The sequence below is a fragment of the Excalfactoria chinensis genome, chromosome 12 (genome assembly GCF_039878825.1).
Source record: "Excalfactoria chinensis isolate bCotChi1 chromosome 12, bCotChi1.hap2, whole genome shotgun sequence".
NCBI lineage: Eukaryota > Metazoa > Chordata > Aves > Galliformes > Phasianidae > Excalfactoria > Excalfactoria chinensis.
Genome location: NC_092836.1, coordinates 8,365,083 through 8,380,748, shown reverse-complemented (window position 1 = coordinate 8,380,748; position 15,666 = coordinate 8,365,083). Strand labels below are relative to the sequence as shown.

Here is a 15,666-nt window from a genome sequence, read left to right as displayed (position 1 = left end):
GGGGAGTTTGTTGGCAGAGACTGTGTAGAAGTTTGTGGGTGCATTTAATTGGGATTTAAAGATGTCACCTGAGGTGTTATTGGGATAGATTAATCTTGAATGGGAGGATAATGTATAACCGGGAGCAAACAAGTGCTAAGAACATCATAAGCATTGTAATGTGTTGCAAAACCAAAGTTAGCTTTCAGGAAACAGCAATCCAGCTGTGAAAGTGCGTGGGCTCGTTGTTTACTACTATTCCATGATGGACCTTGAAATGTGCAGTAAAATTTTGGTAGCAGGAATATGTTATAAGTCTGGGAAACAGCAGCCTAAGGTGTGGGTTTTGAAACGGAGCAGAAGGGATTCCGTGTGAGTGGGAGATACAGCTTTCTTCCTCCTGGTGTCATTTCACCCAGGCAGAACGTGGGAGCACGAGGAGGGAGTGGTGGCTGTGCAGAGGGGGGAGAGAAAAGGCAGTGCTGGGGCTGAGGGCTGTGCGTTCTGTGCTTCAACTCGCTGGTGGTACTAAAGTAGTTGTGACAGGCCTGTCTCCTGCTCTCCTCAACTGTAATTTTAAAAGAGCTTTTACCTGAGGCTGCATAAACACTAAAGCTCATAGCAGCGATAGCATTTTCTTCTTTAGCTATACTACTTCAATGCCTTAGTTATTTCTTAATACGACTAGTATGGCTCCTTTTATTTTCATATTTCTCAAATGCTTTTCTCTTTACTTGGGCTTTAGCTGCACGATTAAACTTCCCCTTTTCACTCAGCAGTAACCTGACTGCCTTCCTGTGCCTGGCCTTGCTGTGCCTTCCAAGGATGTGTCTTCCAGCAGTACTTGGGAGAGCTGACGTCTCTGCTTGTGTCTCCTCATCTTTGCAGCATCCTTCTTTTTCTGTACATTGTGGGACTTTATAATTTTGGGGAAAAAAAACAGCTTTTCATTTCAGACCCTGACAGCTCTGTTGCAGTATTGGCACACTGTTATATCTCTGATCACCTTGAAATGTGTCCTTTCTGCTCAGATCTCACCTTAGCACTGGGAATTTGTCTAACCCCTTCTCTGTAAAGCAGATGCACGCATCATTGTGACCTGTTTGGTCTTCGTAATGTAGATCATGCTTATGAAGATCAACTCCAGAAGCAATGAAGTGAAATGCTTGGCTAGATCTGACACATGTCAGCAAGAAATAGGAGGGGTGTGTGTGTGTGTGTGTGTGGGTCATGCCATCACAATGTCAGATAATGTGGAGTGCTCCTTGATAGGTGTTTGTTCTCCTGTACTCAGGCTTCAGTGAGGCTGTGTTAACTCCTGAATTGTGAGCGCAGGGTTCATTGCACAGTGGGAGTGTGATCCTTCTTGGTATTAAATTAATATCTGCTGATAAACATAACCAAAACCATACCATGCACCACAGTGCATTCAGTCATTAAATGAGAATGCTGAAGTGGTATATTTTTTCCTCAAATGTCTTTGATATAAGAAGACAAACAAAAAGTAGTGGTTCTTAGGATGTTAGAACCAGAGGTTTCCCCTGATTTTTTTCAGAGTAAAGATTTATGGCTTCCCTAAATGTATCAGCTATTTAAAGTCTGCCTGTACTAAAGTACGTCGTATTTTTGTCTTGTTTCTGAACTAAAGCAGCCAGTCCAGAATAGCAGAGCAGCTTTAATATCTCTGTGAAACATCTTTTTTTTTAATGGACATAGCTGCCTCGGTTCAGCTTTTCCCTTTAGAAGTAGTCAATCAATACTTCCATTTTGTGTCAGTAATTTTTAATTCTAAATTTAAAAAATCAATTCAATTGGAGACAACAGCATGGTGCTGCTTTGGTTTTATGTTCTGTCTCTTGCTGAATTCTGTATTTAAACACTAGGACTGAGAAAGAGTTGATGCCAATGTTTTATCAAACTGTTTAATATCAGTAATATTTTGTGATTGTTTTCCAACTAATACGTATAAAAGCATCTTACAGAAAGGCGAAGTGTGTGTGTGTGTGTGTGTGTGTGTGTGGATACTTTGTTTTTTTATCAGTACTAATCACAGAGAACTGCCTTGTACTACCCAGTTGTTGGGAAACTTGTTTAGATTGGCATTTATTACAGTCTGATTGTGTATCCGATGGTGGAAGTCTTGATTCTTTTATAGCACACTGATTTAATTACTAGGTAGCCTTAAATGTGGATACTTGAATCTTTAATCTTTCTCACAGCAGTGGTGGTTCCTATTCATGTAAGTCCATTAGCATCTTGGTGTGTAGGAAAAGTCTGACAGCTGTAGCCTCGCACTTCCTTATCGTAACGTGATACAGCATTCCATACAGAGTCACACCTCAGATTTATGCTTCGCTCTCCTTCTGGTATTTAAGCTTTAATAGTTTCTGGTGGCAGCTTGCCTGTTTGGATGATCCTCGGTGGTTTGTTAAATAAGAGCAGTTTGCGTTCAGTTTTTCTCTTTGTTCACACAGGCTGATTTTGCCCCATTATTTGATGTAACAGTACTCGGGATGTGTCTGATGTTTTGCTGCTGCTTGTGCTACATGTTTGTGCTGTTAGAACTTAGGGAGCTCTTCTACTAAATTAATGCTCCTAAACCTTGCTCTGTCTTTCATGAGGGAACTCTCAACGAGTAGTTGCGTTGGTTAGACTGTTGCCTGGAAGATCTATGATAAAGGAGATCAATTTTATGTGCACACGAGAACTTTACTTAGCCTGCCTCTACAAATAATAACCACTATCAGAAGCAATCGGTGTGCATTTTTCCCCCAGTTGTAATTAGGGAATCATTCACAGATCCTGGTGAAAATCAAAATCCTTTTGGAATGGGAGCAGTGTTTTCATGTAAGGTGTCTAATACAGCATGTGAACCTCTCATACTCTGCATGCCTAGAGTGCCAGTTCTTCCTTTGTCCCTGAATTTTTTTCCTGTGACCCTGAACAGGTCTTGGAGTTTTATTTCTCCTTTCTGTAGGAATATAATGTTCTTAGTACATGGAGGAAGAGGCAGTAGCAGGGGAATGGCTGTTGTCGTTTCTCTGTACTTCTCAAGCTTTAGTGCTTTCTGTAACCTCACAGTTTGTGAATAGCACAGACAAATGTCTCACACTATTACCGTGGCAATGCAGCTGGTAAGAAGCTTGCTGCTGTTCTTTGCCAGTCATTTTTCAGCGCACCAACAAAGGTGGGATCCTATGCATTGCAGGGTTTGCGTTATTTCTCTTATATCAGCTTTGTAAAGTTGAAGAACAATTTTGTTGTCAATTGTTTATCCAAATACTGTAGTTGTTGCTTTGGTTTTTAGAGCAAGGGTAAAAGCAGGCAATATCTGTGTACGTTTTCATGTATGGGGCTGAGTGTTCACACCTGCATTCAGTAATGCTCACAGCTCGTGCAGCTCAGGCATGGCTAACCAGGAAGCCTGCCAGGTGATTGAAAGGAAATTTCAGCACCAAGCAAACTGAAAAATGCTGGAGAATTCCCTATATATATATATATATCATATAAAATATATAAAATATATAAAATATATAATATATAAAATATTATATTTGGATAGTGGAGGGATACACCTTTCAGGAAGAAAATTGCAGTCTTTTATTAGCAAATGTGTGTTGCTAGTTTTTCAGAATTAGCAGTTTGAAGGTAACTCACCAATTTCGAAAGCATTTTGTGCTGAGTGAATTCACAGCATCATTTCTTCCTTGTGCATGTACACAGATGATGTCCCTATATGTGCATGAACACTCACTACTGTTTTCCTTAGTGCAGGAAAAGAATATGGGTCAGTGATACTGGTATAAAGTTGATAAATACTTATTCAATAAGTATTTGATTTAGGCTAGAAAACTTACTGGTTCTAGAAATTGAGGCTATAAATAAAAAGAATCCTACAGCCAGAAACTTGGAATTTTATCCATCAGTGAAACTGCCCTGACGTGTTCCTGTCCTGTGCTTAATGAAGCCTGTGCTTCAGGTCGGGCTGAGAAACGTGCACATGCTCAGCTGAGGTTTCTGACTTCTACAACAGCTGGGAGCGCTGCTGGTTGAGGTTTGCTCTGGCAGAAGTATGAGATGCAAACTCACAGCTTGGTGCCTTTTCGCTGTTGATGTCACTTGCCATCATCGGTTGCCAGGGAGGAAATGGGGCTGTTCTGGTTTCTTCTGATACAACGGTTTAATTTGCTGCAGTTTTTGTTGTGTTTCCCCAATTAGTGCATCTTGGCTGCCTCAACACAAGCAAGAATGAGCCCTGTGCAAAAGATAGGAGATGTGTGATGATTCTGTGATGGTGAACTTTTATGCTGCTGCTTGAGCTTTGGACCTAGAGAGATTTATAACACAGTCCTCTCATGGCAACCTCTTTTTATTGTTCTGATTCCTTCAATTAGCTTGTAACTGACCCGAGATGCAGCCGTTGGCGTGCTGTAGGGTATTCTCATTGTGGATACGAGTAAGATGAATTGTTTCTTTCTTTTCTTTTTTTTTTTTTCAAAGTAGCATTTTATGTTTTTTGTTGTAGGCAGGGGCTTTACTGAGGGTTGGTGTGCTTTATTCTGTTTGTGTGTAGGAGGATGTGAGCTCTGCAGGCTGCCGTGGTATCAGAGGTTACAGTTAGCAACCTATGAATGTGCTTTAATGTTATGAGTTATGCTTTAAATTGGATGTTCTTTTATGTTTAGTGTAGGAACTATTTCCATAAAGGTTGGGCTCACTGTGATGTGTTGGTCCCTGCTGCCCCATCTGGTTTGATGGGATCTGCCTGCAGCCCAGCGTTGCTGCAGTGGGACCCTCATGAGCTGTGTTCTAAAGCACCCCTCAGTGCCAGGCTGCTCCCTGCCAGAGCACGATTGTTCCATGGGAGCAGCTGTGTGCTGTCTGTGCAACACTGGAAGTAGTCATAGACAAAGGGCTTCTCCTTGGTAAGCCAGAGTAAAAGGTGATCTTCGGTAGTAGGAAATGTCATGTTTTAGCTCCTTAGCATAGGAATAGTCATCGTCTGACAACGTGTAAAAGTGATGCTGAAAGTTTATACGTGTTTAAACTGTCACAGGTATGAAAAAAAGCAAACTATCGATTTAATCTTAAGTGCTTTGTGGAGGCAGAATAGCAGTGTTCTCTTTACTGTCCTTAAAAGGTTATGTTTTTTTTGCTTGTTTTCAGCACGGTGGAGTGCTGGGTGCTGTGTCGATGACACTAATCCCTGCTCTGAGATAAAATAACCAGGATTCTAAAAGAAACTGTAGTCTTTGGAAAGTGCTTTTTTTCCTCTGGAACCCAAAGTATGTCAGAGCTCTCTGTAACAGTGTCATTCCGTTCAACAGTGTTAAATGCTCTTAGACAGAAATGAATGCGGTCCAAACGTGGAAAAGAGATACTTGTGAACTATTGCTTGTATCAGTCTGAGCTAACAAGAAGTCTTGGTCAAGTGATTTAATCAATGGTCAGGAGACTCATTTGTATGTTACAGTTCCTGAAGAAAACCGAATGCTGCTTTTTAGGTGATGTAATTTGGTTTTGGTTTTGCTAGTCAGTAGGAATAAATTGTATTTTTACATGCTTCTATAAGCTTAGACATCAACGGATGTTTATTCATGTTCTTAATTTTTGCTACACTAAAATGTCGTGGTGCATTTTAAGTTGGGTTAGTCATTACTTGTGGCAAACTGAATTTGAGTGGAAAACTTTGGGCTAAAATATTCACATCAGGAGGTGGGACTTGTTAATCATTCAATTGGAGCTCTTGTGACGTGGATGAGGTGTTTTTACCTTGAATATTATATTTTGTTTTGAAATGAGTATTTCTCTTGTATGTTAGAACCAGGAATGGGTTGGGTTGCAAGAGAACTTTTAAGATCATTTAGTTCCATCTGCGATGGCCTTCTGGAAAGTACTTCAGCTAAATATGTACTCATTGGCAAGTGGCTGGATGAGAGCTTTATATTAAAACATTTTTATTTGTTTGTAAGAAAGATTTATATGGGATTGCGGTAGTAAAAATGTAATTGTTCAAGATGTTGACTTTGAATTCTTCATAATAAATAGCATTTGTAATTTTGTTTTTCTTATTTTGCAGCTCCAGTCATTAACCGATACAACAGAAGAGTATCAGGTATGATTTCCTACTAAGAATTTTACGTCTCTGATAAAGTTTTGAAATGTTTATTTGACTGAAAGAATTATATTTAAAACTATATTTTCTCTTTATTGCTACTTCATTTATCATGCTGCTTGTGGTGTTTTATTTCACATAAAATATCTTCTATGTGTATGTAGTAGTTATAGATTCTCCTTTAGACAACTTTATTTGAAATTCAAAGTGATTAACCCTAGACAGCTATGATTAGCTGCCTAAAGATAACCAAATACCCATGAATCAGATGATTACTTGGGGTACTAATGCAGATTCCAGGGATATGTAAAACTGTGGAAGATGGACTTATTCCTGTTGCTCCAAAGTGGAAACAACTGTGGAAATAGAGATAAGGAATTGTGTTTGTAGTTCTTTGTGTTTAGATACATGCAGCAGAGCTTTAAAACCAGCTTGTATTGATTTTCAAACTGCAGAGAAGCTTCAGTAAGAAAAAACCTTGCTAATTAGTGAATTTTTGTTTAGGCTTTTAGTTACTAAAGACCTGAACCAGGAGTTCTTTGGGTGCTTGACTCCACTGGCAAGCACTGCTTTAATTGTAGTCAATACTTAGCTGTCATTCTTTAAGACTTATTCAGAATACAAATTCTCCAGCAGACGGGTGGGATTTGGTCAGGAGGTTTATCAGTGCTGGTTCTGAAAACTTTGAGCAGATGAGTTTACTCGATTCTGGCTTGTGCAGTACTTCAGTAAGATACTTCTAGAACATCAGGGTTGATCAAACTGCTTGAGAACAGGTAAACTATTTGTAAGGTCAGGCAAACCTTTTACACTTAAAAATTACTGTAATTACTTTTCTCCAAGAGTACAGTGAATTTTTTTTTTTAATCATTAACCAGAAGTGATGATATCGCTTTCATATCCCACATATGGTAACTCAGTTTCACATGCTGTTGTTTCTTTCCCACCCCTGTAGTGCTGAGACCATGCAGGCTGATGGATGGAGGTGGTTCTGCTTACTTGCACTCATTGTTTCTGCTACTGTTGCTAGTTATTTATCTCCTAGGCCATTGTGGAGGGAGAGAGAGAGTGGTGGCTTGCTTGGCATTAAACTCTTCCAGGTGCTTTGGCAGCTGAAATGGCTCTGCCGGGAATTTCAGTTGCTTCTTGTCCAGAGCAGAACAGCTCTGTGTACTGGTCAGAGGTTTGGCCTGCAGAGCAAGTGGGCCTGGCTGGGGAAAAACTCCATAGGCTGTGCAGAAAGGTCATCCTGGGAAAAGGGAGCTTATCTAACCATGTTGGTGCAATTCATAGATGTGTCGAGTGGTAAAGCAGTGCTCTTCTGCAGAGGAACGGCCTTCTCCAGGGAGTGCTGGGAGGGAGAAAGAAATGAGAGCTTGATGATTCCCTAGAGCTAATGTAATGAATTCATTACATTTGTATAGTATGTTTGGCTATGTAACATTGAGGTTCCATGGCAGGCACACAAACCACAAGCAGTGTGTCTGTCAGTACTAATTTGTATACAAGCTAGTTGACTGACTTGATTAAAACAATCCTCTATTTAGAAAATAATCATCGGTGCCTTTGTAGAAATTAAAAAAAAAAACAACAAACAAAAACTATGAAAACAACAAAACAACCATCACTGCCATCCCCAATTTTAAGATCTTCTAACTATAGGTTGCAAAAGGCTGTGGTGCTCATAACCCAGTGTAACTCTCATCTTACCACTGCTGTAATTAGCCAAGCCTGAGCCTTTTGCTGGTATGGGTAACTCATGTTACACTATTTGCCCACTGACTCAGTCTGCCCACGTTTGATTTGGGCAGCCTGAGAGCCATACCAATTCCTGCCTGCCTGAGAGATGGATTGTGTTGAAATTCATTCTTGCATGATTACATTTCTTGATATTTTCCAAGCATAGGGGCGCCTCTCAAACTTGTTGGTTGGTGGGGTCCCTGTCTATAGTGAAAGAGACTGCGGAGGATGCTGGTGTGTAGCCTGGCCCTTGGTTAGTGATTGCAGGCTGGGTGGGGAAGGTGGGAGACACCAGTGACCCTTCCTGTCACAAGAGGTAATTGAATGGAAGAGAGGGCATTGTGATTAGACCTACTGTATGATACGTATGATAACAGTCCTACTGATTGATATGTGGAATTGAGGAGAACTTGCTACTAACAGTATATGAATGAAAGTTGACTGTCTTTTTGGAATGAAGAGTGCCATGCCTACTTCAGTCTCAGTTGGGCATAGTTTCTCTTCCTCTCTTAACATCTTTCAAAAAAGTAAAGTTTTTGCTAGATTTCTATATTACCATTTCTAGGCTCCTTCGATTCATTGCACAGAACGCCCACTCTACAGCAGACTTGCTGACTTCCTCACAGGATTAAAAACAATCTGACAAAATGACACCCGTACTATAGACCTGTGACAGATTTTCATCTGTTTTCTCTGATTCCATTCTATCCAAGTGACCTGTTGTGGTTTGTCTCCGTTGCATATGCATGTATTCCCTCCTTAATCTACTTCCAGCCCACGTGGGATAGGAATGAGATTGTAGTTTTCACATTCAGGAACTCTGGAAGTAGAATAATTAAATTGTATAATCGAGGGAATCTGGTTCTTTCCCTGATCTTCTCATGCCAACAGAACAACATGATGGTCAGAATCTGTAACTATTTTCATGCTAATATAAAACGTAGTTGAAACGGACAAGACCTGCTTTGGCTTAGTGCCTTCAGCAGGGGCTGCAGAGACTCAGGGAAGTGGGGAGGATCAAATTTGCTGTCTGTGGAATTGTGTGCTAAGCCCTCTCTGAAGATAAAACTGCTGTGTAAATGTTTGTATTTGGAAAGGTAAATTTTGTTTAAAAGTTACTGAGCCCTGTTTTACTGCGTGTGGCCAATAAAAAAATCTGAGATTTGTGAAACCAAATTAGGAAATTCGTGGCTTCTTTAAAAACCAAAAGTGTTTCCTCCTACGGAGGAGAGACATGCTTTTAAGGTTCTGAATGATTCCTGCTGAATAGCAATGACAGAGTTTCATTTGTGCCCTACTAGGTGTCATATCATAACATCTTACTGTTTCAAGCTCCTCCAGGCTCAGGAGTGGTCCTTCCTAATGTGCACTGTGGGAAGGCAGTGGGTGAACAAGGAGCAGGCTTCCCATACACATTGTGGAGTTCCCATCCTTGGAGATACTCTGTGGCCATGTGGGGCTCAGTCCTGAGCAACCTTTTTAGTGGACCCTACTTTGAGTGGTGAGATTGGATTGGACCATCTTCATTCTTCTGGGATTCTGTGGGATAGAAGAGGGTTTTGTCTTCTTTGGTTTACACTAGTTTTTCAGTATAAAAAATAAAAAGTTATTGGCAAAACTCTTGGGAAAATTCCCCATCTTTGATGATAAGGAGAAGTTTTGAACTGGGTTGTTGCTGTATCACAAAATTAGGTTGAAAGGGAGCTCTAGATGTCTCCTGGTCCAGCAAGCCTCTGCTTGAACAAGGCCACTCAGAACAGGCTGCCCAGGGCCACGTCCAGGTCACTTTTGAAGATCTCTGAGCAGATGTTGGTTCTTGGTGCTGTGCCCAGGCTCCCGTCATCTTCCTGCTCTTATCTGTGTGCTTGCTGCCTTTTTAAAGAGAGAAATAAGTTGAGAAACACTGAGCATGGGAACAGCCTGCACTCAGCAGAGAAGGCTGTGCAGTCCTCACAAGCATGTTCTTAGCTTTGTTGAGGAAGGAAAGTTATCTCCTGCTCCATGGCCAGTCCAAAAACCTGCAGTTTTCAGTTTGTGCTGTTTGTAGAATTTCTCTCCCACCATTTCAGCTCAAAAGTTTTCTAAATTTCAAATACATTTTGTGATTTTAAGTCTGTATTTGGCGTTTTTGAAGTGTTTAAATTCCTTTTTGGTACGTGTTTTATTTCTAAACTGAAATTTCCTCTTCCTCATTGAAACATCCTTTTTGAATTACATGGCAATAGTTCAGAGTGAGCTGGGATTTTAACAGAAGGACACAATTACCAGCATTGGACATTTCTTGAGCAAAGCTCAGGTTGTGTTACTGTCTCAAGGTTACAGCTTGTCACTGTGTGATTGCGAGGCATTCTGAGTTTGCAACTCAGCCCACTCCAACTGCTTTCGTGAATAAAGAAATAACAAAATAATATCATAGTTCTGCTTTTAATCACTATGAAGTCTTTTTTTCAGCTTCATCTTATTACTTTTTATGAGCAGTCGGAGCATGTTTCAGCAAGTACAAGTGTGTATGTATGTGTATGTATGTGTACATTGCTGTTCATTTCGTATCCCTGTCCAGAGATATCTAAATTCCATTTCCTTTCATTTGAAAGATCAACGCTGCCTGGTGCAATTCCTTGATTCAGGTGCCTTTATTGGTTTAATGTGAAGGAAACATTGTCTCTTATTTTATGATGTACAGTGTTATTGCTGGGAACCATAGCAAAGTGCTTAGTAACGAATAAAGATTTTCTGTGTTGAACACTTGGAATTACTGCACTTGGTGATAGAAATTACCTACATTAATTCTTATGTAAATGCTTTTATCGGTGTGGCAATTGTATAAGCAGCTGCTCAGTATTAGTCATTAATACTCAGAGAATCTGACAGCGGCCTTAGGATTGGCCTGTATCCCCAGCAAATATTGTTTTTGGGGTGAGTATTTGAAATTTCTCTCTTGCTTCTTTCTAGCACCATGAGACAACGGTTGGGATTTTTCATCTTCATGTAACATTTTAACGTGGTGTTTTTACAGGGTGCAGGTATAGAATTTTGTCTGTCAGTCATGTGTAAATTAATGCCCTGTGACAGTTCTTGACTTCTGTTCCTCACAAGGTGAACTTTCCTAAGAGACCTACATGTCAGCTAATGCTTCAAACTCATCAGTTCTTCTCCAGTTGGACACTGGGGGACTCTTCCTTCAATTCTCTTCATTTTTCAGTCTGCTATCAAAGATGAACAGTCATCTCATGCAGTAAATCCGTCGTTTAAGTCTGTTATCTCTCTGGGCTTTGCAATGAGATACAGCATTTTCTTCACACCCTGGCAAGTTGAGATGTCAGGATATGATAATACTATGCATAGTAAAATGTTTTGAGTAACTTTTATCCTTTTGAAATGACAGCTTTAAAAAATCATTTTCTAAGAAAGCTTTTATATTAATTAATGCAATACATTGTGTTTGTGTCCAGTTAAAACAAAACAAAGCAGTTTAGGGTTCCTGTTTAAAAAAACAAACAGAACCCCCCCACACAAAAACAACAGCAAACAACAAGAATGTCTAAATAACAGCAATGAAGCAAGAAGAAACACATTTTGTTTTATTTAATGTATTTTTTCTTGTGGGATGCTGTCTCCTACTTCAGTGATAAAATCGCACCACTTCATATCATCAAGGGAGGATGAGAATGTGGCTGACTTCCTCTTTGCTTTCTGCTTCCAAGACTGCTTGTTATCAGAGGATGGTTGGAAAATCGCACTCTGGTTTGAATTCCTGTATTGATTGTTCCCCGTATTACACAACTGATAGCACGATGGTTTCTGCTGAAAGGTTGTGAGGCAGGTGATGAATTTTTCAACTCAGAAGGCTTTCAATTTACTTTTTTACCAGTGGCATAAGCAGCTTTCCTTCTTTGACAGCCTGATGCCTGTTTCTTGGTTTGCTGGTTTTTTTTTGCTAGCCCTAATGGTTGCAGAACTGGTATCATAACTAGAGTGAAAATAATTCATTTTGAAAAATGTTGATATGAGCAAAAGCCAAGTGTGTGGGATGACAGATGAAAGCGGTGATAAATTGTGTGGGTGCTCTCATGTAAGAAAGTGCTTGAATCATTAGTTGTTCAACATTTAAAAAAAAAAAAAAAAGCCTGTTTTCTGTTTGCAATATTGGGACTTGTTTAAAAATCCTTGGCATGTAATTGGCATTCAGTGAGTAATGAAAAGCTTATTTTTGGAAATTAGCTATCGTGACTTCACAATAGCTCGGATCTCGCACTGCTCTGAATAACTTTGGTTGTGGTTTTCTAGATATTTTTTAATGACACAAAGGCATTCAGCACCTAATGAGCGTCCGTTTTTAAGGTTTAGGTACAGTACCTGGTTGCACCTAATCTGATTCGGTCTCTACAATTCAGGGATGAGTAAGGAGAGCTACAGCAGAGCAGAGTTCATTCAGTTTTTCTTTTTGTTAAAGCTTTCTAAATAACTGTTGATTCTTAGGGTGTTACATAATGATTATAGTTGGTCCATCTGAAGCCAAATAATATAACTCAGATTAGTCCTTTTTATTAGTCCTGAGATTGTCATAACTGTGCACATTTAATAAGCAGTTTAATGAATCAACCAAGGATTCATTTTTTTGGAAGTATTCAGATGGCAAAAGGAGTAGATGATTAATCCCGTTACATTAAATATCATGAAGCACATATGTAAATCCTATTCTGTATCTTTAATTGAAAGATTACTTAAATGGTAGCCTATGTACTGAAATATAGAAGTACTAATGAAAATCTCAGCCTTCAGCTGAATTCTGTGTAACTTCATCACATTTTTGATGGGTTGTAACAGAGATCACGCGGAGATTCTATACGGAGGCTGCTTTTCTCTTTTTCTGCAGAACACAAGTTGTGTTTTATCCTTTGAATTAAAGCCCGAGGTATTCCCACATAGTCTTGTTGTGCACAGTAAACGGGAAGCAGAACAGTGGAGGAAATGTCAAAATGTGTGTCACACAAAGGAAGTCTTATTCTCCGTGCAAAGCATGATGCTGTGATGTGTATATTGGGGGTGACCTCAGGAGTTAGATGAGATTTGCATTCTTCTCGTTAATAAAATGACTCTGTATCTGATGGAAATATGAAAGGGTGTTCTCTGTGTTGTCAGAAGCTTCTCTTTGTGATTTTTAACTCCAGGAGACCTCAGTGAGACTGAATATACCCAAAATAATGCAAAGCTTCAGAGATCAGCACGCTGAAAATCACAGGAAATATATTGTGCATAAGGCCAGTCCCAGTTTGGAAGTCCTGTGATTGCTTTTGTAGTGGTTTTATTTAAAGAGAGTCTTCAGAAAGCAAGGCTTGGCTGTGGGAGATGGCTTATGTGTGGGTATTTGGCTGCCTGAAGCACTTAGCTAATTCAGGTCAGAGTATTTGTGTGTATGTTTCCCATACCTCTGGATTTTGATACAGAATGGAGTTAGGCCTTAGATTCACTCGTCTGTGTTGGAAAAAGAGGAAACTAATTGCTTATAAATGAAGTGTGCAGTTTATAACTGAAAACGTTCTACCTACCTTTAGCCTTCTGCCCAACTGTGGATTTCTGGTACATGAAATCCATTTGTTCCATGAGCCACTAAGGTTGGGAGTTGGCTCATCCTAAAGGAAATTGCATCACGTCACACAGCTGTGTGTTCCCAATTATTAGCAATCACCAGAGCTGCTCCATGGTGACAGAAGTGATGGTAGCTGCTGTTTTAGTGGGTTTTGGTGTGGGTTTTTTTTGTTTGTTTTCCCCTCAGTGGATTGAAGCATAGGTTTTTGCATTGTCTGCTTTGCATGCATACTTGGACAGGGTGCAGGCACCACAAAGCACAGCAGGGAGCTGCCCAGTTGTAACTGCACACGGTCCTTTTGCATCAAAACCACGTGCATTTTAGATTGTTTGCATCATTACAGGTAAACAAGGCAATACTTGTTCCTTTAAGGGTAATGGCATTTCTCATCTATTTGGACATTTTCTGTAAATCCTTCAAAATCATTTTGAAGTTGCTAAGCCATTGATTTCTGAAATGCATTCTGACACATTGACATCATTTCTCTGTCACGTTAGGTGCCAGAAAGATGGGGGTAATTGTCATTGCTAAATACCTGTTCTCTAACATGCAGCACTTCAGTGCTCTTTACCTAAGATCCTGGTATTTCTTTTAAAATATTAAGTGCCTCGTTGCAGACTTAGCAGTTCATGTCTCAGGATTGCAAGTATAAAACCAAAAAAGGGCCTTGGTCTGGAAGTTGAAAGAGAAGCTCTTATGTCTAGAGTGGAAAAACACTGCTGTTTAGTTCCTCAGCTGGCTTCTGTCCTATCTACTCTTTCAACTAAAAGCATTTATGATGCACACTTTTTTCTTTTTTTGAGGGAGGTACTTGAGCCATTTCTTGGCACTTGTGGTGTTTTAATGTAACCTAAATGTGAGACTGTCTCCACGTTCACTTTTTAACTGAGATACAAAGTATTGTGGTGTTTGTTGGGCCCACAGACGTTTTTGGTGTTTAGTTTCTTGTTTTCCCTGCATCAAGTAAAGCATTCAGAAATGAGGTGAGATGTCTGTAACTGGCTAAAACAGGGAAGATCATTAAAGCAGAAGGCTTACCCGCACCATTGTGAAGCTGGGTGCTCTGAAATAGTAGTAGCATCATGTTTTCCAGGAGGCCTTTTTTTATGGGTGACTATCTCATCGGTAAGGCTCTCTTAGGAGGCCTGAACAAGGTCAGCAGAGTGTTTATCCATTTCAGTCTTCCGATTCCTTAACTTGCAAGAATAAAGCGTGCTTCTTTTGAAATTCTTGTGCTGCACCACACAGTGCTGAAATACTCTGCTGCCCTTCTGAGATATTGTTCAAATGTATTAAAGGAAACAGAAGTAGCAGTTTCACTGCTGAAGGTCTAGGGGATAATATTTAGTGTTTGATTGTTCCTGTGTCAGAGCTGTGAACTCCTTTGATGCTGCCACATGAAAAGCTTTCTTCTTTTGTAGTCTTTGCCATGATAGAAGGCTTTTTGCTGTTCTTATTTTTCATGCAGTCTCACCTCTTGCTGCCAGGTCCAAAGCAGTTCAGCGTCTGATGTGATGATAAAGCCTTTTAGATAAGGAGTTAAAAACAGACTTTTATCGATCCAGAAGAATTTAGGAGAAATATTTGAAAAACTCATTCAGAATCTATAAAACAAATGTGCATATGAAATAGATGTTTTCATTTTAAAGAGCTTATTACACTGCTTGTACTTAGGCATCTTGGGAGAAAACATATGTATATGTGAGTGTAGAGCTGGATTTCCTGTCAAGGAAAAAGAAAGAAATAAAGAAAACCCACACATTAAATGTCCATAGTGGAAATGGGTATTTTCAAGTTGAATTATGGAATTAAGCAATGGAGGAGTCATAAATACTTTTACCTTCTCTTCCCTTAAATTAACTGTATTTTGCATCTTGAAAGAAATAAAGTATTTCTACCTGTGAAGAATTGAGTAGATGTTATTTTACTTCTGTAATTGTAAATTAAGATCTTTCCAGAACTTAAAAATGTTTTGTTTTTTTTTTCCTTTACCACCTAAATTATTTCTGAATGTTTCTCAAATAAAAAATTTTACATTTCAATCGATATATTTGGTCAGGCAGCTAGTGCTGTGTTTGAATAGTTTGCATTGGGATCTGACAGATCTGAGGGGGAGTTGGCTCTTTACATCCCAGTCACTCCAAGTTGTGTCTTGGCTTTGACTCCTGGAGCATGAGGGATGGATCTGTTGTCGTCTGTGACATGGTGAGATCTTTAACTCAGGAAGTAAAGTGTGATTTCT

At 39.6% G+C, this 15,666-nt stretch overlaps 1 protein-coding gene across 1 annotated transcript in view; it reads left to right on the top strand.

Annotated features, from left to right (window-relative positions):
• Positions 1–15,666, top strand: part of PRKAR2A (protein kinase cAMP-dependent type II regulatory subunit alpha) — a 58,224-nt gene that overhangs the window by 15,576 nt on the left and 26,982 nt on the right. Inside the window, exon 2 of the mRNA XM_072347320.1 lies at positions 6,059–6,094. Within this exon, the coding sequence (XP_072203421.1) occupies positions 6,059–6,094 (36 nt within the window). The remainder of the gene's footprint in view (positions 1–6,058; positions 6,095–15,666) is intronic.